This window comes from Marmota monax, unplaced genomic scaffold (assembly GCF_021218885.2).
Source record: "Marmota monax isolate L192 unplaced genomic scaffold, Marmota_monax_Labrador192_F-V1.1 WCK01_AAM20220418_F8-fsc00080, whole genome shotgun sequence".
Classification (NCBI taxonomy): Eukaryota; Metazoa; Chordata; class Mammalia; order Rodentia; family Sciuridae; genus Marmota; species Marmota monax.
The window spans coordinates 355,388-383,012 of record NW_026694750.1 but is presented as its reverse complement, the minus strand read 5'-3'; the positions used below and the strand labels follow the sequence as shown (position 1 = coordinate 383,012).

General features: G+C 43.2%; 1 protein-coding gene across 9 annotated transcripts in view; it reads left to right on the top strand.

Annotated features, from left to right (window-relative positions):
* Window positions 1–27,625, top strand: part of Vps13d (vacuolar protein sorting 13 homolog D) — a 243,360-nt gene that overhangs the window by 92,901 nt on the left and 122,834 nt on the right. For 6 of the 9 annotated variants that reach the window (XM_058572649.1, XM_058572650.1, XM_058572647.1 and 3 more), the window contains 12 exons: window positions 3,105–3,245; window positions 5,554–5,676; window positions 8,169–8,243; window positions 11,614–11,719; window positions 13,287–13,439; window positions 14,940–15,075; window positions 16,236–16,283; window positions 18,659–18,809; window positions 19,000–19,210; window positions 24,956–25,203; window positions 26,555–26,746; window positions 27,054–27,180. In XM_058572649.1, the coding sequence (XP_058428632.1) occupies window positions 3,105–3,245; window positions 5,554–5,676; window positions 8,169–8,243; window positions 11,614–11,719; window positions 13,287–13,439; window positions 14,940–15,075; window positions 16,236–16,283; window positions 18,659–18,809; window positions 19,000–19,210; window positions 24,956–25,203; window positions 26,555–26,746; window positions 27,054–27,180 (1,711 nt within the window). The remainder of the gene's footprint in view (window positions 1–3,104; window positions 3,246–5,553; window positions 5,677–8,168; window positions 8,244–11,613; window positions 11,720–13,286; window positions 13,440–14,939; window positions 15,076–16,235; window positions 16,284–18,658; window positions 18,810–18,999; window positions 19,211–24,955; window positions 25,204–26,554; window positions 26,747–27,053; window positions 27,181–27,625) is intronic. The other 3 variants (XM_046424681.2, XM_046424684.2, XM_046424683.2) reach the window with 3 other exon arrangements.

Here is a 27,625-nt window from a genome sequence, read left to right as displayed (position 1 = left end):
TAGTTCAATTTCAAGGGAGATTTATGTCTGTAGCATTTTAACCCTCAGGTCTCCTAATTGCTTACTGGACCTGTTTGTTTGGTGAGAAGTGTACTGAGTCAGTGATAATGTGCATTTTGCCCACCCACCCCCTAGATAAAACAGGGCAGGTCAGGGTGAGCTGATTTTCCAGTACATGCCTAGATTTTACTGCACAATTGCTTCCTTCCCATTGGAAAGGCCAAGGAAAGGACCCGTGCTAGTCTTGATTTCATTACTATAGCAAATACCTGCTGCAGGCTGTGGCTGAGGTGTCCCTTGCATCTCGTGGTGATATTGCTTATGTTGATCTTGGTTATTCTATAAAACCTCAGGGTCTTCTCAGGTGCTGGTGTTTTGTTTTTTTTTTAAATACAACCAAGCCCAGGACAAGCCCTTTGGGACAGTGATTTATCTGATCTGTCCTAGTGGCTGCTGTGAAGCTCCCCTTTCCTCCATCCTATTTGAGGAACCGCTAGCCATAGAGAAATCAGGTCTGCAGATGAATGACAGGGAAAGTGCTTTCTCCTCTCTGCTCACCACGATGGATTGTTCTCTGCACCAGGACACTTGCTACCTGATGGCAGAATTGCTTGTCCATCTCTATCTCTATGTATCCCTGTATCTCATATGTAATAGGTGCTTAATATGTGTTCAATTAAGCTCTCAAACATGAGACTAAGAAAAAAAGAAAAGAGGTTTATTTAGCTTATAGATTTGGAGGCTGAACAAACCAAAATCAGATGGTCTCATTGGTTTGGCCTCTAGTGGGGTCCCAGTGGTGGAGGGCCATGTGGCAGAATGCCAGGGCATGAGAGAGCACCTGCCAGGAGGTCAAGAGCAATGTAGGCTCAGGCTCCAGCTTTCATAGCAGGAACCGGCTCAGGACTTCCATGAAGACTGGGTTAGTCTTTTTTTTTTTTTTAATATTTATTTTTTAGCTTTAGGTGGACCCAGTATCTTTATTTTATCTCTATGTGGTGCTGAGAGTCGAACTTGGCGAGCGCGCCATCACTTAAGCCACATGAGGGCACGCCCCCAGTGAATTCCCATTCTTAAAAGGTCCCACTACCTCCCATACTCTGCACTAGGGATGCAGCCTCCCACACATGCATCTCTGGGGACAGACCACACCTAAACCATAGCAAGGCTTAAGCAGGTTGAGATTCAGAAGCCACCCTGTATTAGGGCCAAGTGGTTTTACAATGAACTTTTTTACCTTAAGAGAGTTTGAAGAAGCTTCCATCAGCTCCCAGTGTGGACAGAGCCAGTGAGGACTGCTGTGCAGGGCCTGCTAAGGCCGCAGGTGGTCACTGCTGTCCTTATCTTAAGCCCCCACTTAACAGCTGCTGCTGATTGTTCTAGAGAGCAGACCACATTTTCCTCTGCTCTGGATTCACTTAAGAGTGACACTCTTGTTTCCTCGTTGTTCAGAATGTTTGACTTTAGAGTAAGGGCTCAGTCTTCCTAATTGAGAGAAGCTCTTGCGGGGCATATGGTAGTTATTTTTCTGAGAATCATTTATTTTCCTAGTCCAAATATTGTTTACTTTTAAAGATGTTATGAACATGTTCACATCAGTAAGTGCCAAATGGAATAAGTACTAATGTATCCATCCTGTGTATTGTATTGTATTGGATTCACACTGTGTCTGATTGAATAAGTATATTTAAAAATCTTAAAAGTTAACTGGCTTGGAAAAGTACTTTCTAAATCATAAAGAGACCCTACTTTTCACACCTGACAGACTGGCAAAAACTGTGATGCTCCTACATATCTGTGCAGATTCGTGCTCTGGTGCTGGTGTTAAGTTCATAAATTGACACCACCACTTTGGAAAACAGATCAGCATGACCTGGTGACGCTGAGTGTGAACATGCTTAGCAATGCAGCTCCATGTTGCTCTCCAGGCATGAGAACTAGGAAACACAGATGACACCACTTGTAGTAGTGTTCTTCCTTGCAGCAATGAAGTTAGAGTTAAATGAATGTCTTTCAGCCGGGTGCCATGGTGCACGCCGGTAATCCCATTGGCTCAGGATGCTGAGGCAGGAGGATTGCAAGTTCAAAGCCAGCTTCAGCAACTTAGCGAGGTGCTAAGCAACTCTGTGAGACCCTGTCTCTAAATAAAACACAAAATGGGGCTGGGGATGTGGCTCAGTGGTTGATTGCCCCTGAGTTCGATCCCCAGTACCAAAAAAAAAGTCTTTCAGAAGCAGAATGAATAAATGAGTTGTACATTCATTAGTGGCTTATGTTAAGGGGTGAAAACAAATGTACCCAGTGACCCTTGTAATGAGATGCCCAAAGACATGTTGTTGAGCAAAAGGAGAAACTTGAAAGAGACTGGGTTCCAGTCCCAGGAAGCTGTATACAGGAAGACTGATTAGTGTGTGATCTTGAGGAATGCATACATGTGTGGTGAAATTATAAAGAAGAGCAAGGAAATGATCAAAAGCTCCTGCAAATCATTGCCTGGAGTTGGGTGGGAGGTGGCTGCTGGGAAGGAGATGGTGGGCGTGGCGCTTGGTGCTTCAAAGGAACTTGTGATTTTCTGTTTCTGGAATGGTGGGTATATGGGTGTGATAGTATTTTCTTTAAGCTGTCCATGTACGTTGTTTAAATTCTTTTTGTATGTATGACATAAAAAATGAGAAAAATTTTGAGCAAGTTAAGTTAATGAGCCTCTAAGTGTATCTGTTTGTCTAGCTAGTGGCTTGTTCATGTAACCAGGAGCATGAAAGGTAATGGTCATTGAAGCTACTGTATTTATTTTCTGACCAGACACTCCTTGAGCGGCTCCAGAACAGGTCCTGCCTGCTCTGTTGTGGAACAGGGCACATGTACTCCTGCCCTGCTTCCTGCCACCTCTGGAAGACCATGGTGTGGGTGTCTGCTCTTCCACAGGATCCTCTGTGCTGCACACACAGCTGCGGGTGACCTATAGCCAGAGCTGGTGCTTTCACTGTGAAACTGAACTGAGCTCTTAGGCTCTCGTCTGTCCTTGCTAAGCGTTTGTGAACGGTGTTCCCCTGTAAACTGTTGGTGTCTGCTGAGCAGATGTCTCACTTCCTGTGTTCTCTTAGGCTGGGAGCCATTCATTGAGCCATGGCCATGCTCTGTATCCTGGCAACAGCAGGCAGCTAGTCGTCTGCATCCTCCTCGACTAAAGCTGGAGGCCAAGGCCAAACCCCGTCTGGATATCAACATCACTTCTGTACTAATTGGTGAGTGGGCAGTTGCCTGTTGCAGGTTGGTACCTTGCTCTGTGCGAGTCCCTGGAAGACTGTTCACCCCCCCCGTTGTACATTCATTAGTGGCTTACCGGTAAGGGGTGATGCCGGCCATGTCCGACGTCACTTACTTACCAGGCTGCTTTTCTGGCAGACCTAACATGGCCTCAGGAGTCTTCTCAACCCACTTCTCCAGAGTCGGTGTCCCATGTTGATGCTTACAGTTTAGTTTTCTTTTGAGATGGGGGTCTCACTATGTTGCCCAAATGGTCTAGAACTCATGGGCTCAAGTGATCCTCCCAAGTCTCCCAAGTAACTGGGGCTGTAGGTGGGTGCCACCTCACTGGACTTTGCCAGAAAAGTGATCGCAAGAGTTTTAGACTTCTTGGGATACGTAGAGACCCTGCTGAACTTTCTCCTCATAATGTTTGGCCACCAGGGTTTATTAAATGTCCTGGAAATGAATATAAATATATTTTTTCAGGTTATTCAAAAAATAATTTTACTTGAAGGTATGGTTGGACCTGGTCTTCATAGCAGAGGCAGTTGCCCTTGTTGTTTCCGGATCAGATTCTGTGCTGACCCAACTTGCTCACAGGGTTCCACGCTGATGGTGTGTGCTCTGAAAGATTTTTGGTAACCCTGAAATGTACACTTGTAGATTTGACGTGGTGAAGGAGAACCACTCTATCATTTGTATTTCTGTCATCTAAAATTAGAGTAGCATCTTCATATCATCAGGCATTTTTTACATTTGCTATGAAGATTCACGTTCACTGCTTGATTTCTTAGTCTGTGTGATCAGATTTTGATAATTCTGCAGTTCTCTCTGAGCGACGTCATGTAAGTTTGCAAATGGTGACTTTCTGCAGTGTGTATGTCTGGTGAGGCTGTTAGAGTAGACATCACCTTGCCCTGTCAGGGGCAGTGGAGAGTGTGTGGTGAAATGAGACCATGTTTTTGACCCCCCAACTTAATCCCTGCCCCCTTTTTTTGATACCATCGATTGAACTTAGGAATGCTTGACCTCTGAGCCACATCCCCAGCCCCTTTTTATATTTTATTTAGAGACAGGGTCTCACTGAGTTGTTTAGGGCCTCGCTAAATTGCTGAGGGTGCCCTTGAACTCTCAATCCTCCTGCCTCAGCCTCCTGAGCCACTGTGATTACAGGTGTCTGCCACTATATCTGGCAAAACCCCCATTTTAAATGATCAAATTCCCTTCATCAATTTTCTTGGATATTCAGTATACCAATGTAGTAGTAAGTTAACTTGTAATCCTCCTAAACTGTATTATTTCACCTTTGTGTTTTTCACATTATATGCTAAACTAGGTTATACAGTACTTCTTTGAAAAGCTCCAGTAAACACGAATTTGCCTCAAAAGGTCCTTTGTTATATTTATGATGAGCTTCTATGTATTTAAAAATATCTTCTAAAACATTTCCTTATTAGTGGTGAATTTTTTTTTCACTTCCAATTCCTTATTTCAATAGTGTTATGAAACCCAGAAACATTGTTTGGACCTCTCAGATTTTAAATAGCCAAGAGTTGGAATTGAAAACCAGAAACCAGTAATCCTTGTTCCAGAAAGTGTAATCTCTTAGTGTAAAAGATCTTCACTTTGGTGTAGCATGTGGTAGTTATTTTGTTAACCTGCTATTCCCACTGTAGTTCTTATCTCCAAAAAAGGAAGCTACTCCAGGAAGATTCTTGCTGGATTTCAGCCTCCTGAGCCGGTCTCTCCCTGACCATGTTCTTCACCAACTAGGTCCTTCTCGAGACTGCTTGGCTATGTTCCTAGTGTGCTGTGCTGTTCTGACAGAGCACTCTGTTCCCTGAGTGTGCCCTGGCTTTTCTGTCTTGGAGTCCCTGTGTGTGCTCTGCCTTCTGCCTGGAAAGCACCTGTTCCCAGCCTGTTGGTAAATCCTAGGCTGATTGTTTCTCAAGACCCAGAACAAAGGTCCCTGCCTCACTGAAGAAGGACTTTGGTGTGCACACCAGCACTTCTGCCAAGCAGAATATGTTTTCCCTGGGCCCCTTGGTGTTTTATTTATCTTTGTGTTTTCACTTTTCACATGTGGTGTGGCTTCATGGTGGGCATTTTGTGCACATTCGTTCCTTTCCTGGAGCTTAGGTTCTCCAGGCCCAGACTTTCCCAGCATCCAGCAGAGGCCTAGCATCTAGGGAGGCACTTTATAAAAGCTTCTTTTGCTTAATTGAAACTATTCAATGTGAACTCTCCATCCTTTCTGCTGCTGCTCTTCTTAATATCTTTTGGGGATTCTTTTTTTTTTTTTAGATCAGTATGTAAGTACCAAGGAATCATGGATGGCAGATTACTGTAAAGAAGACAAGGAAATAGAGTCAACCCAATCAGAAGACTGGATGGGCTCTTCAGTGGACCCTCCGTGCTTCGGACAAAGTAAGATTCGTATCTGCAGGTGTCCGTCTGAATTGCTGTACTTTACTAAGAAATTCAATAGACCTGTCATTCTTCATGGAGAAGCCTATGGGAAACCCTGGCCACCTTCTGTTGTTCTGTTTTAGTTTTTGCAAGAGACAGTTTTCTGGCACAAATTACTGAACTTTTAGGTGACCTCTAAATCCACCTATGCAAGGGAGAAAGGATCTGCTACATATAATTCCTAATTTCTGGTAACATTGTGAATGAACGGGTAAGCCTGAGACCGTGTCTGGTTCAGCTGCTGCTTGGTTTCTGTTTTACTTGGCAAAATGTTGGTTTCCAGTATATGGGTATTTTTTATTGGGATTTTTAAAAACATCTCTTCTAAGATCTGAAGCTAGTGCTAGAAGGTTTGCACATGTATCCTTGAATAGAGGGAGAGTGGATCCCATGTGGTGAGCGATTTTAAGAGGGGGCCCTGTATTGTTCTTAGGGAACAAAAGAATTGCATACCCAGGCGCCTGAGGGAGAGGAGTCTGTTTGTTCTTTGTTGACCATGTTTTCTTCCCTTACTTAATGCCTCACCATGGAGCATTCCTCAGAGCTGGGGAGATTGTGATGGAAGGCCTGGTCTTGGTTGTTCCACAAGCTATTGTCATCCAAATTGAACTCAGCCCCAAGTCTTTCTGTGTGGTTTCCCCAAGAGTCTTGGCTGGGCTTCACCTAACTCCTGAATACTTAAATATTCCGCCTGGTCTGCAGACAGTCATGGGAGGGTGACTGCTTAGTGTATGAAGTATTTGTGCTGGTTCATCTCTCCTCAGACTGCATAAAGCGGACTTTCTGCTGCCTGTGCTTCTAGAAGGAGAGACAAAACCATTGTCAGTTGTGCTTGTCCTCCCAGTTCCCAGGCTCTGGGTTCCAAGGCCATTGCTTAGGAGCCTGGGCTGTTCAGATGGTGTCAGCTTCAATTCTCTCCTCCTCCAGCCTTCCCGATTTATGTGTCAAGGAAACATAATCTATTCTACCCGGAAGACTTTGGTAATCTCTGTAATATGTGATATGTCCAAGAGTGTTTCTCTGAAAGTCATCTTTGTACTGGGAGTTTTTTTTAATCCGATCACTGCAAATACTAGGAAGGCCTGATGTTCAGGAAGTGGATGAAGGGTCTGTCTCTTCCCCGACCCCCCTCTCTAGCCCCCTCTTTCCCTCTCTCCTGCTCTCCACTCTCTCCCCCTCTCTTTCCTCCTTTTTCCAGTTAATAAGCTGCTTTATTTATGCTAAATGCCAATGCTAAGTCAAAGCTCAGTTTTTATTTATGTAGGTTTTTGTGGTTATGTAAGCTGATAGAGGTAAGATGTATTTTTAATCACAGAATTAAAAATACCTGAATTTCCAAATGTCTTTTTTTATTGAAAAAAAAGATGGTGTTCTTTCTGTGGGCCAGGGTTGTGTTCTTTAATAGGCCTACGAAATCATTGTATCATTGTCGGCCTTTTTTTTTTTTTTTTTGATGGCAGTAGATTTCAACCTTGTTGAACTGATCATAAACTTTCAGGTCTTGGGCTGGGGCTGTGGCTCAGCGGTAGTGTGCTCGCCTAGCATGTGTGAGGCCCTGGGTTCAATTCTCAGCATCCCATAAAAATAAGTAAACAAAATAAAGGTATTGTGTCCAACTGCAACTAAAAGGTAAATTAAAAAAAAACAACTTTCAGGTCTTGAGAATATTTAACGTATTCCCCCAAGGTTGTGCTTTTTATTCAGGCCAGCCTTAAAATGAGCCTTTGGAATAGCCCTGACTGTGAAATGCAGCCCAGGGATATAGCATGCTGATTTCTCATTGTTTCTTTAACAGGGAAAAGAAAATATTGGCTTCATTTTGATGTAATCGTGGGCTTTGTTCAGTAAGGCTTCAGGTGAATCCTGGATGGACTGGCACCTCCCTGAATTCATTAGTATTGTATTCCAGGCTTGTTTTAAGACAATATCAAGTATAAATGTTCTGAAAACTTGCATTTCCAATTTAGAATTCAAGTAGCACTATAAGATAGCTCCTTAGAAGAGATTGCTTAAATTTGGGCCCAGACTGAGTCTTCCTTCAAATGTCTGAGGCTGCCAGGGGCCTCCTTTCTACTGCCACTTGGTTCTCCAATTGGAATGGAGCAACCACTAAAAATCTGTGCCGATTGGTTTCTGGAACTTTTCTGGGCCACTTTCAAGAAATCACATGCTTTAAATTAAAAGTCCTCATGGAGTGAAGAGAACCTTGAGTGCGTTTTTCTTCCCCTAATTAGGAAAGAGGAGTAGGCTGCTGGGACAACGGCCTCCACAGCCCGGCCAGCATGAAAATGGGTTTGCTTTGTCTAGGACATTCCTGGCTCAATCGCTGCAGGAGGGCGGTCCTGCGATTGCGTGTTACTGTTCTCTGTGCCTGCTTGCTGTGTGGGGGTGACCATTCTCACTTGCTGCATTTATTCTTACCCTCTAACTTTGTCTCTCCTGTCTGCCAGGCCTCCCCCTTGTCTACCTTAGAACTAGGAGTACAGCCAGCCTGACTAACCTAGAGCACCAGACCTATGCTGGAGGTACAGTACGGCCAGCGAGGGCTTGTTTCCTTGTCCTATACCAAGAACTGCCTTGTACATTGAATGTTTTTGTGAATGGGAGTGGAATGGGGGGTGTTGTGAGTACTTTGCTTCAGTAACAGGAAGAACATTTTTAACTAAGGAGCAGAATTGCACTTTGTATCTGAAGTAAGTGATGAGCTGAGTCTTCCTTGTCAGTAAACTCCTCGGCATGGAATGCAGACATGTCAGTGCCAAGCACGGGGTTTGTCACAACCAAAAGCACGCCAATGCAAGAGCCCTGTCCTCTACCAAGCAGGGCTCAGGACTCTAAAACAATCAGTGGACATTTATTCTTGTGGGAATGTGGGTGGCTCTATGAAATAGGAGCTTCATAATAACGAATAGAGTGAAGAAAAAAATTGCACAGTAAATAATTACTTGTGCACAAACTTTAACTTTTTTAGTTATGAATTTATGTGCTTAGGAGATGGAAAAGAAAATTTTCTTTATTTTTATCTCTGACCCTTAAAAGTTCCTTGAGAATTTGACTGAATAATCAAATCAAAAACACACTGAATAATCGGAGCCCAGGATGTGCGTTTCTTCCTTTGTTTTAAGGAATGTGATTTAATCTGAGTGGTTTGTTTGCACACAGCCGATTCCAGATTATGGGTTGTGACATATTTTATTAAAAAAGGCATTTGAACTCCCTCTACCAGGAGCACAGAACAGGGATGCTGATATGTGGGGAGGTGGATATGGGTTTATTACCTTTCTGGAAGGTTTTGCTTTTGATTAATTCTGTTCACAGAGCAAGCTTATGGCTGAGTCTTTACTTATTCATGAATGGATGCCTCTGAGCTTTCTGTATGTTACTTATCAGCCTCGCAAAGCCAAGCATTGTTTCCATGAAGCTGACAAGGATAGCAAGACTCAGATGATGGCTTCATTTGCTTTCATTCAGTGTGACTAGTTAGCAGCAGACCTGCTGCTTTAATCTATTTATTGCAGTTTACGACCCGGGTCCTTCTGATAGCCTGAGCTGCTGTATAGCAGGAAACCTGTGTTGTTCGTAGTGGCCAGATCACTCTGCAAAAAGTCCAGGGGCTGAAAATTTCCTTAGTGGGAGCCATTTGAGGCTGAACTTGGATGTGAGGAGCTTTGGGTTATCTCAACCCATGAAGAATTAGATTTGGTCACTAGAGGCAGATTTTTGAGGCCGTCAGGAAGTAATGTGCTCTTTGAAGGATTTGGGAATTTTTCCTCTGATAACGTTCCAAAGGCAAGTACATAGTTTATTTGGATCCTGGTGCAAGAGATGTCAGAGCTGTTCCCTGGTGTTGGGTTTGGATTTGTGTTACTCTGAGAAGTGGTGGCTGAAGTCTGCTGTTTGGTCTTGGGGACTTCAGCAGTGTTCCTGCCCTTGGTAGTTAGTGCCAAGGTGGTATGCTTGTGGATCTCTCTGTGTGGATTCCTCGTGCTTATTCTTCATTGCAGTGTGATCAAAGCCATCTGCCACCTGTTCTTTTTAAATCGAATTTGCAAGTGGAAACTTCCAGTCTGGCTCATGGTGGGACGGGAAAGCACATCTGGCTCCTTTTCCTCATGGCCCCTTATCTGCCGTAATAAAAGCAGCTCTTTGCTCTGGGAGGGAGTCATCTCCAGAGCCCGCAGCAAATGCTGCTTCTCCTGCGCCCCCTCTGCTTGTGCAGCAGCCTCGCAGCTACTCCTCCATTTTCTACTTGATGAGCACTGTTTTTTTAAGGCAGACCTGGAGAACCAAATGGAGCTACAGGAATAAAAACTAGGCATGTTCCTCACTGAAGCCCACCTTTGACAAGTACTTGGGTGTCTTTAGATAACTGGCCACAAATTGTGGGAACATGCTGGAGCCTGCTCATCGTCTTAGTGGATTGTTGTGCCGTAGACTCGCCGAGCCACTGTTGTTATCAGAGTACAACTTGCCTCACTCTGAAATTGCTCGTCTGGCAGTGTTCATGGCAGTAACTTCTGGAAACTATAAAGGGTACAAAGGGAAAAATGAAGCGATTGCCTTTTTTTTTTTTTTTTTTAAAGAGAGAGAGAGAGAGAATTTTTCAATATTTATTTTTGTTTAGTTTTCGGTGGACACAACATCTTTGTTTGTATGTGGTGCTGAGGATCGAACCCGGGCTGCACGCATGCCAGGCGAGCGCGCTACCGCTTGAGCCACATCCCCAGCCCGAGCGATTGCTTTTTAAAAGATGGTGCTAATCACTGGCAATGGGAGGCCGCCCAGGCCTCCTCCTGGCAGGGGTAGCAGCAGGACAGGTTGTGGTTTGCTGCCTTGATTTTTGTCAGTAGGAAGCTGAGGCCCTGTGGATAGGCTGGGCTTTGGCCCGTGCTCTCTGCTGTCGGTGCTTGCTGCTCTGTGTAGGTGCCATTTTCTCCCCTACTGCAGACCATTCAGGTCACCGTCTTTCTGTGCTGTCTTTGTGATTTCAGGCTGGATGGGGCCTGTGGACCCTTATGTGTGTCATCCAGGAGTTGCCCACGTTGGGTTGTCATTGCCACTGCCTGGGGATCCTGCTGCCACCTCCCTCTTAGTTTGTATGGCCAGTGGAGGTCACATAGGCCTTGGGCCAGAGGGGCCTCAGAGGCTCCTGGAGGCCGCCCTTCATGCACTTGGGGTCCTCACAGTGTTTGTAGGCAGGTCACTTCCCCTAGGATCTGGTTCCATACAGTTTTGTATTGACTGTTGTTCTCTGCGGTTTCCTGGTAGAGGCTCTTGTGCAGTGAAGCCTGTTTCCCGTTTCTTTTGTAGCCTCCATAGTGGCCACCTCACAGGAGTTGGCGGTGATGTCTGTGTTAACAAATGAGCTAGAAATTTCATTTTCATAGCTTTGGGATTGTATAGTCCTGGTTTTCCAGGGAGAAAATAATAACTATCATAATAAGAGATTGGCAAAAGGTATTTTTGTTTTCTGTACTGTGGCTTAAGGTGAACTTTTATATGAAGGAAAGCTTCTTTAAGTGAAGTCCTTGTGGACCAGGCTTCAACAATTACTCATGGTATAACCTGGGTGACCTGTTTAGAAGGTATTATTTGGGACTGGTGGTCGCTCCTGATTCCAGTTGAGGCAGGTTCTGATGTGATAGGCCTTCTGAGTGATAGGCCTGTTAGAGTTGGGGGAGGTTTGGGAGTTGGGGTGCTGGAGGCAAAACATGGCATGCAGCCAGCCCACACCTGAGTTTCTATTTGCCCCACTAGCTGACCTTGTTGATAGATAGAACCTTCTCTCCTACCTGGCCTTCAGCCCCTTCATGCAGGAGGCAGTTTGGGGGCAGGGCGGACTTCTCACCTTGCAGGTGAGGTGTGTGTTAACAGCCTTTTCTCATTTGGTCGCAGCAGAGGTGAAAACTCCCAAACGCCGGCAGCCATTTGTCCCCTTTGCTCTGAGGAACCACACGGGGTGCACTTTGTGGTTTGCCACTCTGACCACGACACCCACCAGGTAAGGTGCAGGCAGCCGGTTCCCTGGAGCCTTCTTTGTCCCCCAGTCCCCCTTGCAGCAGCACAGCAGAGCCCTTCTTGAGAGCCCTGGGTTTACATCTGAATCGGTAACTGCCGCGTTGCTTGCGACTAAAATGCTCAGGGGTCACTCCAGGGGAACTGGGCTAACTGGGCTGTGTGAAATAACCATACAAGAGACAGAAATACCTTTTTCTTTGGGGTTGCTGTGACGGCTCCTCTTAAGAGTCTGCAGAAAGAGAGGGAGAGCGAGCACATGCTGACCCCTTTTATTGAGGAGAAGCCATTCAAATGAGGCCAGGGTTCAGGTTTCAGGGGGCTGAGTCTAGCTTCATGATGTCCACTGTCAGCAGGTTGACTGACATCTAGGAAGGCCACACCCAAGGGCAGAGTAAGAGAAGGGGACACAAAAAGGGAGTTTCCATGGAACATTCTATCCCAAACAGGGCAAGGGGTAATATCACAAAGGAACAAGTGAGTGTAACTGGATCCATGGGGCTGCAGGAAGGCATGCCTATGCAGGAAGACACATTTGGTTACATTATTTCTACCCTCAAGATCAGGACTTCAACAACTTAAGAATAGCCAGATCATTGGGGGTGGGGGGGAATATGACCGACAGTGCCTCAACTAATCAGGAGGGGAAAAACGCTGGTCACATGACATGGCGGCCTCCCACAAGTAACTTCTGTCCTCCTGAGATGGATGGGGGAGGCTCTGATTCCAGAGTCTGCAGGTAGAGAAGTTGATCCTGAGTCTGCAGTGGTCAAAACTGTGTTCTCCATCCTGCGTGTGTTATGTTTAAAGGCAAAGGCACACAGGTTAAGGGTGTGCTTAGGAGGTCTGCAAGAAAAGCCACACTCCTCTTTACAGTTACCATGCCCTTCCCTCTCCTTACGGAAGCATTGCCTGCTTATTAAAATATACTCATTTTGCTTCCCACACTGCTTCAAAAATGTCCTCCAGCCTCCCCAGCCCCGGGAGGGTTATCTGAGACCTGCTTCAGCACAGATGAGCTTGGCTGGAGTTTGGAGGACAAATAAGTTTCCCTAAGCTGAGTGAGAACTTTTTTGACAACTCTTGGCCTGTTTAGATCTTGTGTCCTATTCTATGTACCTGGTGACTTTGTAGCATAGGCCATGAAGTACACAGAATGGGTAACAGAATCAACAGATTCGAAACTGCATTTCCCCTGCCCCCACTGAGTATAATGCCCTGGAAGGGAGGTTCTTCTGTTTAGCAGTTTAGGTCTGTTAAATTCTAGCCACGCACTTACATGTTTCTTTAAAAATCTTACCTTACTATATACCTGCCAGACTCTGCTGCTGGAGCTAAGTGACTAGGTAGTGATAATTCAGCTATTCCTGAGAGTTCGGGTAAGCTGTGACTGAGCATGGGATCACCATAGTCACTGGGCTTTGAGGTCCTCCTCTGTGGTGGGCTCCTACCTTACTGCTGCGGGCTGTCCTGAGAGGGCTTCTCCTCAGCCCAAAGCCCTGAGGAGGGAATGGTGGAGATCAGGGACAGTGGGTTCTTCTGATTGCTTCCAGGGCGGCATTGTCCCACAGTGGGAGTCCAGGTGTGGTCCCAGAAGGGAACGGAGCATTTCTAGATGATGCTCACAAGGTCAGTGAGTGGCGAGAAGTCCTTACGGGTGAAGAGATTCCCTTTGAATTTGAAGCCAGAGGAAAGTTGAGACACAGGTAAAGTATGCTTGTTTCTTCTTTTCCTTAAAAAAATAAATGAATAGAAAAGTGAATATAAATGATTGTCCCTAATGTTTTGTTTTTTCACTTATTCCTGATTTTAATATTATATTTTTAAAAGATATTTTGAAAATCATTGTTTCCTTTTATAAATGTGGGCTGTCTTGCCATCTTGGAAATACATCTCTTTCCATTGACCATCCATTTACTCAACAGATGGGGAGATAACCTATGTGTCTCTCATAAGTTTGTCTAAGCATGGACATTATAATGCTCAAGTTCACTGCATGTTGGCCTGGTTTCCATGATGCAGTGGTGACATGCTATTCTGAAAAGGTTCTCAAAGCACATTGATCTCACCTATAGCGTATGTATGTTCCACATAGCATTTTTAGCGGGCAGCTAGTTTGAGGAGGAGTCCATGTGCCCACCTCTCCCGTGCCTGGTGCATTTGATGGTTTTATGCCCATGAACATTACACCTACCTGAGAAGGGTTGTGTATATATGAGTCTCTGGAAGAGAGAGAGACCCATGTATTCCCGGGGAAAAAAAAAAGAAGTAAAATAAAGTCCCTGTGCTGGTCACGTGTCCCTGGAAGCCACTGTAGTTTCCAGGGACAAGGGTCAAGCCATTGTCCTGTCCTTCCATGAGGTTCTCAGAGAAGCCATAGGACTGGATAGCATCTCTGAATAATCACTGCCTCTTATCTAAGCCAGGGCTTGACCTCTTTGTCATTTCCGTTTTAGTTTCCATGTTTTGTGACCCTTTTCAAGTCCTGCTGTTCTGCCTGAATTCATCAAAATAAATGCCTTTTCTGGCATTTCCCCCTTTGGCACGTGGTACCCCACCCCGAGCCTCCCTCCCTGCTTCCTGTTAGCCTCAAATTCAGCTCCCCGCTTCAGACTTCTGGCTTGAATTAGACAAAATCTAAAATAGAATTAAATGTGCAATTTCCTCCGTTCCTCCCGTTCTGCCCACTACCTCTGCTCCGGTTTCATGTAAGTGCTTGGGCCCGAGACTCTGACTGCCCACTAGCAGTCGCGTGGAGCTGGAGCCCACCGACTGCGTGTGGTTTTGAGAGAAGTGGGATAGTCAACAAAAGCACCAAGAAGGAAAAAGTTTCTGTGCCTTTCCAAGAGGCTGGTTATGTGATTCAGTCACTAGTACGTTTTTCCTGCCCCACTGAAGTGATTTTCACATTGTTTGGTGAGGGGTTGGGGTGGGGACTGCAGGGGAGAGACCTGGTTAGTGCGAGATTTCACGGAAGGGGAGAGTGAGTGCCCCTCTTGCTCAGGCTGCCAGAAATTGCAGTTTGTGCTGTTCTCATAAAACCCAGTTAAACCAGCTCCTGATTTCCCCTTCCTTAGGGAATCCCCCAGAGGCCTAGCCAGCGGGCGTCTGTGTGGTTACACAGCAGGTCAGATTGGAGTCTTTGCCTCCATTTTTCTTGCCTTCTGAGATTGTGTTCCTGTTCCCTTCCCTGTTCTTCCTCATAGACACACCCACGACCTACGGATTCACCAACTGCAAGTAAGAGTGAACGGCTGGGAGCAGGTGAGCCCCGTGTCTGTGGACAAAGTTGGAACTTTTTTCCGATATGCTGCACCAGATAAAAATTCATCTTCCTCCACGGTGAGTGGTGTCCTTGTGCCATGGCCACAGCCCCTCAGAACCAGGCTTCCAAATGCTTAAGCTTATAATAACTTTGCCCTAGTGACATTTTCTTGTTTTTTACTTCTCCTCGTCGTAGGGAGGCTGTTTCCGATTCTGTGGGCCCAGTAATAGGCTTGGGTCATCGCTGTACATCAGCCAGGCAGGTTGATTTCAGTAGAAGATGAGATTTTAAATTGGCAGGCACATATTATCTCACCTGGGCAAATTTCCTTTATAAACTCAGTGGATCTGCTGGGCTATTTATTAGTCTGCCAACCACGAGTATAGTCATCCCTTGGCATCCATGGGGGGTCAGTTCCAGGAATTCTGACAACCCCCACACCAAAATCCTCATGCTTACACCCGCTGTGTGAAGTGGCAGAATGTCTTCATGTCACCTCCCTATATTCTCCCGGTGCTTAAGTCATCTCTAGGTTACTACTTCTACCTGAGAAGGTGTCAGTGCAGCACAAGTGGTTGCTATACTGTGCCGTTAAGGAAATAAAAACTAGAAAAGCAGAGTTTGCACATTCTCAGTGGAGGTGCAAAGCAATGTAGGCCCAGCTGCACAGCATGGGATTCGCTATTGGTTGAACCTGCACGCAGAACCTGTGCATGGGGGGACAGCTTCTCTGATGGTGTGCCCTGGTGTTAAGCTCCCTAAGTGCATACTATCTTTCTAATGTTTCTTATAATATTGCTCCTTGATCATTTTAGCTCTGTCCCTAAATTCTTCTCTACTACCAAGAGAGCCATCCACTGTCATGTGATCAGCCTATTTTTGGAGAATACTGTTTAATAAGTGTTCATTTTCATGGTGTTCTCTGGTGTCTCAACTATCTTAGGGAAAAAGCTAATAAATGAGAAACCACTTTTATTTCCCAGATTACTTCTTTGCCTAAATTCATGTCTGGTAACAAAAGAACCAGATGGATGTGTCCTGAAGAGATTTTGCACACACGGGATGGTGTAGAAAGAATATTGTTTTGTCCAAAATTTTCAAGAGATGTTTTACCTTCATAGTAATCATATTTTACCTGAAAAATATTCTCAAATACCACTCTTTGAATATTGTCATTGAATTTAATGATGCTAACACCTTAGGCCTGTGCTGAATCTGATTTACGGATCTTTCTTAGATTGGCAGCCCGAGCAGCAGAACAAATATTATACATCCCCAGGTTTATGTAAGTATAATTTTCCTGCTATCATTGTGTTTTTTTTTTTTTAAATATTTTTTTTAGTTGTAGATGGACACAATATTTTTATTTTTAGGTGGTATTGGGGATCGAACCTAGGGCCTCATGCATGCAAGACAAGTGCTCTACCACTGAGCCACAACTCCAGCCCTGTCATTGTGGTTTTTGAGTATGTACACTGTGCTGGACCACATGTAGATGTATGTCTCTTGATGATCAGAGGACTTTGTGACGTGTATGTGATTGAGATTATCTCTGCCCTTGTGTATGAATAGTTACCTTCCTCTTTCAGGAACTTCCAAGAAAATGTTTGCCCCTAATTTTGTTTTTATGACTGAGAATTCCAGGGAAGGAGAGCAGGCAGATGTTTTAGTGCAAGGTTTCCTTTTATTTCTAAGTTAAAATAGAAGTACACTATACTCTGTATTTCATTTGCTGGAATCCAAAGGTCATGAAAGTAAGAAAGAAGGAAAAATTGTAAGATCCTCACTCACCCCCCATTTAGCTTTGGAAGTAAATCATGTACTGTCTTGTGGAGTCCTTCAGTGTTTTGCATCAGGCAGAAGTGACATTAAAAACCCTTTTTAGGCTTTTGCCTAAAAATGTCTTTTCCCTGAGTAAGTTTTGAAATGTGAACGTTCAGGCAGGCCTGTAAGCAGAGCATGGAGATTGCTGTTGGTTGGCCTTGACTTTATCCAGGCCTACCTGGGGCTTGGGTTAGGGAGGCCTGAACTTGGATGATGATTTGTGCCTAGGATTGTGTCCCTCTGAAAACACTCCAGAAAATTATTTTTCTTTTTCATTTGGACTTCCCAGAAGACTCGGTTGAAAACAGAGAGCTTTGCTTTCTTATTTATTAGGTGGATTTTTACATACTGTTTACTTTAATAAAAAAACTGCAGAATAAGACACTGGAATGTGGTGTCTTTTGTTTCTCCCGTGAAAAGCATTGTCTCTTTCCAAGAGCAGCACTATCAGAAACCTTCTCTTTTGTGTGCCCAGGGTATTACTTTGTGCATTAAAAAAAAAAAAAGGCACATGGTAGTAGCCCAGAATGTCTGTTGAAGGTGTGAGTGAACACATGGCATCAGGACGCAGTAGCTGCCACCCACGGCTGAAAAGACATTGTTTCTGAACCTCAGCATCTTGTTTATAAAAGACTGAGCACTACACAGAGCCTGGAGGAGGATGGCGAAGAAAGACAAGTTTGTTTTTTAAAGTTCTTTGAAGTATAAACATTGGTTTTTCTGTAGGAATGTCAACGAATAGCACAGAGCCTAGAGGGCAAGTGGAGTGGCTCTTAGAGACAGGCAGCGTCTGTGCCTGTGAAGGAGCCAGCGCAGGCCACCCTGCTCAGCACCCCGGGGTCTATGGCGACAGGCTGGACTCTTGGAGGCATCTTTCTGTTTTGGGCAACACCCAAATTGCACATTGTTAGTGTTCAAGAAACATTTCCTCAATCTCTTGTTTTTTTTTTTTTTTAAAGAGAGAGAGAGAGATAGAGGAGAGAGAAATTTTAATATTTATTTTTTAGTTTTCGGCGGACACAACATCTTTTGTTTTTGTATGTGGTGTTGAGGATCGAACCCGGGCCACACGCCAGGCGAGCGCGCTTCCGCTTGAGCCACATCCCCAGCCCTCAATCTCTTGTTAATCTGAGAGGAAAGTGCCACAGGAAGTAAAGCATGCACTGTCTTGCAGAGTCCTTCTTCAGTGTTTCTGTTTTAGCTGCTGTGATGATCTTCACTATGTTCTAGACAAGCAGTGTCAATTTAATCCCCTGCAGTCTCCTCCACAGTTTCCATATAAAGTTTGACATGTAGGAACCCAAGGGCATATTGCGGGAAGTTTGGAAAATGGGGGTCATTGCCACAGTCTTAGTGGGGGTTCTTTATAATGTGTCTGGAGGCCTTGGAGTATTTTCTTTGTGGCACACTTCGTGATATAACATCGGTATGTTATTTATTTTTGTAGATGTTTTTGGAATTGGCTGTTTTTAATAGTATGTGTTTATAGCACTTTCACTTCCTTTTCAGCCAAATGCTTTAGGGTTTGATGATAATTTCACTGAGAGCTGTGATAATTATAATACTTTTAAGCCAGGTACAGTGGCACACTCCTGTAATCCTAGGATTTGGGAGGCTGAGGCAGGAGAATGAAAGGTTTGAGGCCAGTCTGTACAACTTAGCAAGACCCTGTCTCAAAAACAGCAAGGGCTGCGGACGTAGCTCTGAGATAGAGCACCTGGGTTCAGTCCCCAGGGCCACGCGCACACACAGCGCCCCACGCAGACCTTCTGGTTCTGCTCTTGTACTTCCTGGGTTTTTAGCGGCACGGCTATTTTGTGTCTGTCTCTCCCGTAGTTCTCTTCGCTCCCACCCGTCAGGGTGGTCTTTGCTGTGACCATGGAAGGCAGTGCTCGGAAGGTCATCACGGTGCGTTCTGCCCTCATCGTGAGGAACAGACTTGAGACACCAATGGAACTGCGGCTGGACAGCCCATCGGCCCCCGACAGTATGTGCTGCTTGTCTAGAACGTAGTGAATGCTCTGTGAACAATTGTTGGTTGTTGTCCCCACTGTCTCCCCAGTGAGACTGTCCCCAGGCAGCTAGCATGCACGGTCTGCCTGCTTCCTGTCTGCCACAGTCAGTCTCTCAAGGAGGATCACCACCGAGGTGCTAATACATTACTGTTTCTGTGGCAGAGCCGGTGGTGCTGCCCGCCATCATGCCCGGGGACTCCTTCGCTGTGCCTTTGCACCTCACCTCATGGCGGCTGCAGGCGCGGCCCAAAGGATTGGGCGTCTTTTTCTGTAAGACTCCTATTCACTGGACCAATGTGGTGAAGACTGCAGAGGTGAGCAGCAGCAAGCGAGAGTGCCACTCCATGGACACGGAGAAGAGCCGCTTCTTCAGGTGTGTGTCACACTGCCCTGCTGTGCAGGTGGCCTTGGCTTCCCTCCTGCAGGCTGGCTCTTCTGGCATTGGTTCTCTCAGCACTCAGTTGTGTTTATCTAGAACCTGAAATTACTCTTGAGCTCAAGTCCATGGGAACTCCAGGCTTACCCCTGGTGTGGCATGGGATCACTTATCATTTACGGCCAACCAACTGGCACACACTGTTCTCCCAGATAAGACAGAGTATTGTAGGTATGCTGGAGCGTAAGGTGCGGACACATCCTTAGGGAGGGAACGAAAAAAGCTTCAGGTTAACCCACTCCTGTATAAATTAGGAAGCAAAATCCTGGGGTGGGAGATTTTTTGAATGAAAAATTTTTAAATATTTTAGATAAAGATTCATGTACCTAATACTTTCTGGAACATTTTTATGAGATTGCGTAGCCATTTAAACTCATTGTTTTTGTATCATACAGGGTATAAGTAATATGTTATTAGATTCAATGGTGGAAGACACTGGATTGCTGTCTATCATGAGACCTTTATGAACTTGGTCTTTCAACTCATCTAGATGAGAGATTGTTAACTTTTGTTTAGTTTACAGTGAAGACAGGTGTTCATAATTCAGTGGTTTAGCATTTGCTTAGCGTACTCAAGGCCTGTTCCGGTTCAATTCCCAGTATCACCAAAAAAAAAAAACCCAAACCCCCCAAAACAAACATTTAGGGGGAGTGCCAGAATAGTAAAGAATTCCAGTATACCCTTTTTCCAGACTTCCTAGTTTTTAATAGACTGAAGGGAGAAATAGATAAATGTATATCCACAGTCGTTCTTTTTAATACTTTACTTTTAGAAATTTATAGAAAAAAAAAAAAAACTAAGAAAAAAACCCCCAAAAACATTTGGACAGTGCCATCAACCAGTTTGTTCCAGTTGACATTCATAGAATATTTTGTCCAACAATTCCAGATGGTACCTTCTTTTCAAGAATGTGTGGAACATTCGTTAAGAGATAACCATCTGCTGGGTCATGAAACAAGGATTGATAAATATTAAAGAATTAAATCATACAGACTGCTTTCTGATCATGGTAGAATTAAACTGGAAATCCACAACAATAAGATCCCCAGAAAATCCCCAAATGTTCAGAAATTATACAGTGTATTTCCAAAGGACCCCCATGGGTCAAAGAAGAAATCACAAAAGACATTAGAAAATATTTTAAATTGAACAATAATGAAAAAGCCAGACATGTTAAAATATGAGGGATGCAACAAAAAGCACTTCCTAGAAGTTACAGTTTTTAATGGGTCTATTAGCAAATGAGGAAGACACAAAAACTACTAATTTAATCTTCTTTATTAAGAAGATACAAAAAGAAGAGCAAATTAAAAACAGGTAGAAAAAGGAAGCAAAAATAGGTGGAAACCAATGAGCTAAAAAAAAAGTCAACAATGTCAAAATTGTCTTTACCAAAAAAAAAAAAAAAAAACCAAAAACCCAAAACCTCATAAATCTGTTAATCTTCTAGCAAGACTAACCAAGAAGAAGAAAAGAGAAAACAGAAGTTGCCAGTATAAGGAGTTAAAATGATCAATGTTAGGAATTAAAGGAGATATTATTACAGATCCTATAGGCATTAAAAGGATAAAAAAGAGATAAGAACAATTTTATATCATTAAATTCCATACTTAAATAATACCTTCTTGCAAGCACAAATTGTCAGAACTAACAGAAAGAAGAAATAGAAAATCCAAAGATAGGGCTGGGACATTGGTTTAGGGGTAGAGCGCTTGCCTAGCATGCATGAGGCACTGGGTTCGATTCTCAGCACCACATACAAATAAATAAAATTAAAAATTTCAACAACTAATAAAAATATTTTAAAAAAGAAAATACAAAGATACTGATATCTATTTAAAAATTTTTTTTTTTTTTTTTTTTTTTTGGCACTAAGGATTGAACCCAGGGGTGCTCTACCACTGAGCTACCTGTCCATCACTATTTTTTTTATATTGAAACAGGGTCTTACTGAGTTGCTGAGACTGGCCTTAGGCTTGGTGATCCTCCTGCGTCAGCCTCCCAGGTTCCTGGAATCATAGGTGTACACCACCCACACCTAGATTAAAAATTTAATTTATAAAAAATTCCCACAAAGAATACTCCAAAGCCCATATGACTCTACTAGTTAATTCTACAGACATTTAAGAAGGAAATAATACCAGTTCTAAACAAGATTTTTCAGAAAATAGAAGAGGAGGAAACAGTTCTTGTTTCAGTCAGCTTTTTCGTTGCTGTGATCAAAAGACCTGACAAGAACAATTAGAGGAGGAAAATTTATTTTGTGGCTCATGGTTTCAGATGGTCATTTCCATTCCTTGGATCCTAGATGAGGCCGACATCAGGGCAGAAGTGCATGGCAGAGGAAAGCTGCTGGGAACATGGCACCAGGAAGCAGAGAGGGCGCTCCTCTCAACAAGGACAAAGTATACACCTGCAAAGCATGCCCTGCCCGCACCTCCTCCAGCCATAGCCTACCTGCCTGCAGTTACCCCCAATTAGCCCCTATCGGGACTAACACATTGATTAAGTCAACATTCTAATAATCTGATCATTTTTTCTCTAAAACTTTCTTGCACTATTTCACACATGAGCTTTTGGGGGATACCTAATATCTAAACCATAACATTCTTGGCTCATTTTATGAGGCCAGCATGTTCCTGACATCAAAACCTATATAGATACTATAAGGAAACTAAGTACTAGTGGCCCCCTCTAAAGAGCTGCAAATGTCTTCAATAAAATATTACCAAGTATAATTCAGCAAGTGGGGTTTATTCCAGAAATGCAAGATCAGTTTAACATTTGAAAATCAAATAAAATCAATAAAAAGTAATTCACCATTTTAAGAGACTAAAGAGAAAAACATCAGATCATCTTGGTACATGCAAAGAAAAATAGCGTTTGATGGAATTCAGTACCCATTCGCGGTGATGCCCAGTGTCTTAGCTGAGGCTGCTATAACAATACACTGTAGACCAAGAGGCTTAAACAGCAGACATTTGTTCCTCACAGTTCTGGAGGCTGGAAAGTACAAGATCAAGGTAGAAATTTGGTTCTAGAGAATGACTTATTTCTGGCTTGCTGATGACTGCCTTCTTACCATGTCCTTACAAGGTGGAGAGGAAAGCCAGGCTCTCGCCTCTCCTCTTTCTCTTATGAGTGTGTTAATTTCATCATGGGGTCCATCCCACCTCTGTGACTTTATGATAAACTTAATCACCTCCAAATACCATCACATTGAGTGTTAGGGCTTCAACATATGAATTTTTGGGCAACACAAACTTTCAGTTCTTCATAGCCAGTAAACTAGGAACTTGAAAAAGTTCCTTTCTCAAGGGCATATGTGATAAACCTACAGTTAACATCGTACTTTTTGTGTATGTGTGCTGGGGATTTAACCCAGGGACCCTTAACTACTGAGCCCCATTCCTATCCCTTTTTTATTTAGAGACAGGGTCTCACTTAGGTTGCTTAGGTCCTTGCTAAGCTGTGAGGCTGGCTTGAACTCATGATCCTCCTGTCTTAGCCTCCTGAGCCACTGGGATTACAGGCATGCACCACCATGCCCAGCTAACATAATACTTGACAGTGAAACATTAAACCCTTTTCCCTCAAGATCAGGAACCAGCATTCTACTTAACATAGTAGTAGCAGTCCTAGCCATTGCAGTAAGGCAAATAAATCATAAATAAGAAATCAAAAAAGTAGGGCTGGGGTTGTGGTTCAGTGGTAGACTGTTTGCCTAGTATGTGTGAGGCACTAGGTTCTATTCTCAGCACTGCATATAAATAAATAAAATAAAGTTCCATTGACAACTTAAAAAAAAAAAAGAAATTGAAAAAGCATGAAAATATGAAAAGAAATAAAATTATTGTTATTTGCAAATGACCTAATTAGATATGTAGAAAATAGCATAGACCTAATTGGCTAAGATCTGAGGGTTCAAGGTCAATCAGTAGAAATTAATTGTATGCTTATATTCTAGCCATAAATAAACAATTAGAAAATGTGATTTTAGAAAAATGCCACTTATAATAACTCTAAAAAAATTAGATACCCAGGACTCAGTCTAACAAATGATGTACAAGTCTTCTACTTGAGAAATTATAAAACCTTTCTAAGAGATATTTTAAAAATATTAAGTGAAAAGATATTCCATGTTAATGGATTGGAAGACTCAGTATCATTAAGATGTCCATTCTCAATAAATAGATCTAAAGATGGTTGCTTTGAAGAAATAGGGGAGCTAATCTTACATTTATACAGAAATGCAAGAAATCTAGAATATTCAATGTCATCTTTAAAAATAACAATAACAAAAAGTTGGAGGACTTACAAAACCTGTTTTCAAAACTCAGTGTAGGGCTGGGGATATGGCTCAAGCGATAGTGCGCTCGCCTGGCATGCGTGCGGCCCGGGTTCAATCCTCAGCACCACATACAAACAGAGATGTTGTGTCCGCCGAAAACTAAGAAAAAAATAAATATTAAAATTCTCTCTCTCTCTCTAAAAAAAAAAACAAAAAACAGTGTAGGGTCACAGTAATGAAGTCAGTTTTATTTCATTAAGACACGAATGTAGATCAATGGAATAGAAGATTTATTACACAGAAAGCTCTAAATACCAAAGAAAAATTAGAAACATTGGTCTTTTTAAAAAGTTTTTGGTTTAGCAGGAGGCATCAATAAGAAAAGAAACAGACAAATCACAAATTTGGGGAAAAATATATATCTGACAATTTTTAATAGAATACATAAAGAACTTCTTGAAATAAAAATTTAAAAATAACCTAACAAGAATAGTCAAAAGAAAGACTTGAACTGATAGTTTACAGAAGATAACGTACAAATTGCCAATAGAAAAATGAAAAGTTGGTCATCATCAGTGATGATTTGGGAAATGCAGCTCTGAACCACAGTGACCCTGTACTCTCACTAGGACGAATAAAATAAAAAGTATTGACAACACCAAATGTTGGTAAAGGTGTGGGAAACTCTCATGAAGAGATAGTGAGAATGTGAAATGATACAGCTGCTTTGGAAAAATGTGTGACAGTTTCTTAAAAAAGCAAAGGACCCAGCAAGTCCATTTTGTTTACCTAAAAGACACGAAGGCCTGGGTCCACAAAGATGCTTGCATCAGAAGGCTCGTGTAGCCCTAAGCTGGGAACAGCCCAGGTGGATATCAACAGGATGGTGAGTAAAGAACCAGTGATAATTCAGCCGGACAGACCACCAGGCAAGGAAAGAGAGTCAGGTATGGTGGGCACGACTGACCCTGGTGAAACTTCACAGGAAGCAGGAAGAGGGAGGGCATGGAGCAGTGCCCCGCCTGTTGCCGTTACGTGTAGCTCAGGAACAGATGGGCCTGATCCATAGCAGCGAGTTCCAGAGAGTGGTTACTTGGATGACAGGGAGAGAATATTGGTTGGAAAGGGACAGGAGGGAGTTTTCTGGGGTGAGAAAATGGTCTGTGACTTGTTCTTGAGTGATGGTTATAGAGGAGTATATAATTGCCCAAACTCATCAAATTGAATATTTAAGATCCACGCAATTTGTATTAGATTTCAGTAGATGTACTTGTATTAAAAAATGCAAATATCTTACTTATTGAGTTATGTTGATATTATTTAATTAAGAAGGAAAAAAAATTGAGTTCTTCATTCAGGCTGATGATTTTCACACCATTTTGTCTTCATAGGTTTTGTGTGGCTATAAAGAAAGAGAATTATCCAGATTACATGCCCTCAAACATATTTTCTGACAGTGCAAAACAGATTTTCAGACAGCCAGGGCATACCATATATCTTCTGCCAACTGTGGTGATCTGTAATCTGCTGCCTTGTGAACTTGACTTCTATGTCAAAGGAATGCCAATTAATGGAACCCTGAAACCTGGAAGAGAGGTGGCCCTCCACACTGCTGATACGTCCCAGAACATCGAGCTGGGTAAGGCTGTTGCTTTTGGGTCATTTGTAGCAATCCTGGGAAGAGATCAGTGAGCATTTAGACTACTCAGTAAACATCTTGGAGAAATTGCGTGGCACCTGTCATGTCTCAGTAAGCTGGCTCAGAGCAGGTGTGCAGCGAGGAAAAAATGAGGTTTGCAGAGGACATGCTCACATGGTATTCAGTCACTCTGTGTCTTTAGCCCGGCTTTTCTTAGCTGCAGAATGAGCTGTTTTTAGGGAAGGGGTGAATGTGGCTGAGCTCCTGTGTCCCCAGCATCACCTGGGCTCTTTCTCACATGTGATCTCCTGTCATCCTGACAGCAATAGTGATTTGTCCCACTTCACTGATGAAGAAATGGAGGTTAAAATGTTCAGTGCAACAAGTAATTTTCAGTTGTAGGGGTGAGCAAGTCAGGGTAGAGAATCACATTTGCAGCACTTAAAGGGGTACATCTGTTGTTTTGGCAGAAAATATATTTCTTTAAGACTGCCACAGACATGTTCAGGTCATAACAATGTCGATATTTCTCTGTATACAGTTTTGAAAGCTCGTTTACTATATTATCTCACTTGATCTGCCCAGGAGTACACATTTCTGTATTAGACAGGTGTTATCTCCATTTTTGAGCTCAACCACTTGAAACTCACTGACCTTCGGCAGTATGTGCTACAGTGACAAGATTATGTTTCTGCAACCGGATAGATCCTTGAACTTCATTTAGAAAAGGAAAACAGTGCAATGGTAGTTACTCCTGTAGGCCAGCCCTTTACCACTGGGCTGTACCCTTGGCCTCTAGTCATTCATTCTAGAGAAAAATAGATAAAAATAAATAGAAAAAAATTTGGCATTTAAGTAGTGAGTTTTCTATATTTCTTCACGTGTTGAACAAGGCCTTGTGTAACGCGGGCCTGTCCTCCCACCAGTGCCCCTTGTGTTCAGCGTTACGTTATGTGCTACTCACAGTTCTGCCGGGTAGATCCTGTTACTACCACCTTTTGCAGATGAGACCTAGAGAAGTTCAATAACTTGCTCCATATCACGCAAATAATAAGGCCAGACTGGGGATTGGAAGGAAGGTTCCAGCACAGGGTCTGACTTATAACTCCTCTGATAATCATTGTTGGTAGCTTTTTGGAACTCTGATTCATCTCATTTGCAGTGTAGCTTCCTAGTTTGACTTCCGGGCCATCTGATCTGTTCCTTTTGTTCTTATCCCAGCTAGAGGAAAATGGCCTTTGAGGTCATTAGTGATTTTTCCAAAAAGGAATCCAATTTAATTTTGCTGTGAACTATTTTGACAAACTCTAGTAGTGAGAATCCAGAAAGACAATAGCTGTACCTTCTTTAGGGGTGTCATTGGAGAACTTTCCCCTCTGTAAAGAATTGCTCATTCCACCTGGGACCCAAAACTATATGGTAAGAATGCGACTCTATGACATCAACCGCCGGCAGCTGAACCTCACCATCCGGATTGTATGTCGAGCAGAAGGGTCCTTAAAGATCTTCATTTCCGCTCCATATTGGCTCATTAACAAAACAGGTATGTAAATAGGCTTTTCCAATAAGCCTTGGGGTTGGTCATGGGAATTCAGACATATTTGCTCAGCTATCTAAATGGAGCCAATGCAAATAGATGACTTCAACAGTCTAAGCTGCGGAGACTTTCCTGATTCCATGTGCTTAATCATAGTCAAAACCGTCCTTAGATAACAGATTGAGCCCACAAAACTCAGTTTTCACTATTTTCCCCTTTGCCGATTCCGCATCCCCCCCGTTTACTGTTTGCATCTTTGATGGGTAGACTGGGTGGGATTGTTTGATATAAACTTTTTCCATCCTTCCTAAAGGGTTACCACTGATCTTCAGACAGGACAATGCAAAGACAGATGCTGCAGGCCAGTTTGAGGAACACGAGTTGGCCCGGAGCCTGAGCCCTCTCTTATTCTGCTATGCTGACAAAGAACAGCCAAACCTGTGAGTACAGTTATTTATGAGAAGGGGAAATAAGCTCCTAGGGAAGGGTAAAAATTAGCAAAGGCTATAATATATCCGAGTAAGTGGAACTATACTGTAGATAACAGTCCTGACTTGGCAGAGGACTAGAACCATGACCTAATGTGATTTTTTCGGATCTAATTTCTGTGTTATTTGATCCTGAAAATAAACCATTTGTTGGTTTATAATGAAAGCTAGTTTTATTTTACATGTTATTGAAGGAGTTCTCCTATTTATAACTGGGCCGATGAAGAGAAACCTGTATGTCCCTTCTCTTCTCTGCAGTTTCTCTTTTCCTGTAGCCTTGGCAAAGGAGTGGGCATCAGAGAGCAGATGGAGTGGCCCTTTGGCCCTATTGGCTCAATCAGGGCTGTTAGTGGAAGGTTTTGAGCTCCAAAATGTGCCTTCTCATGGTCTTAAACAC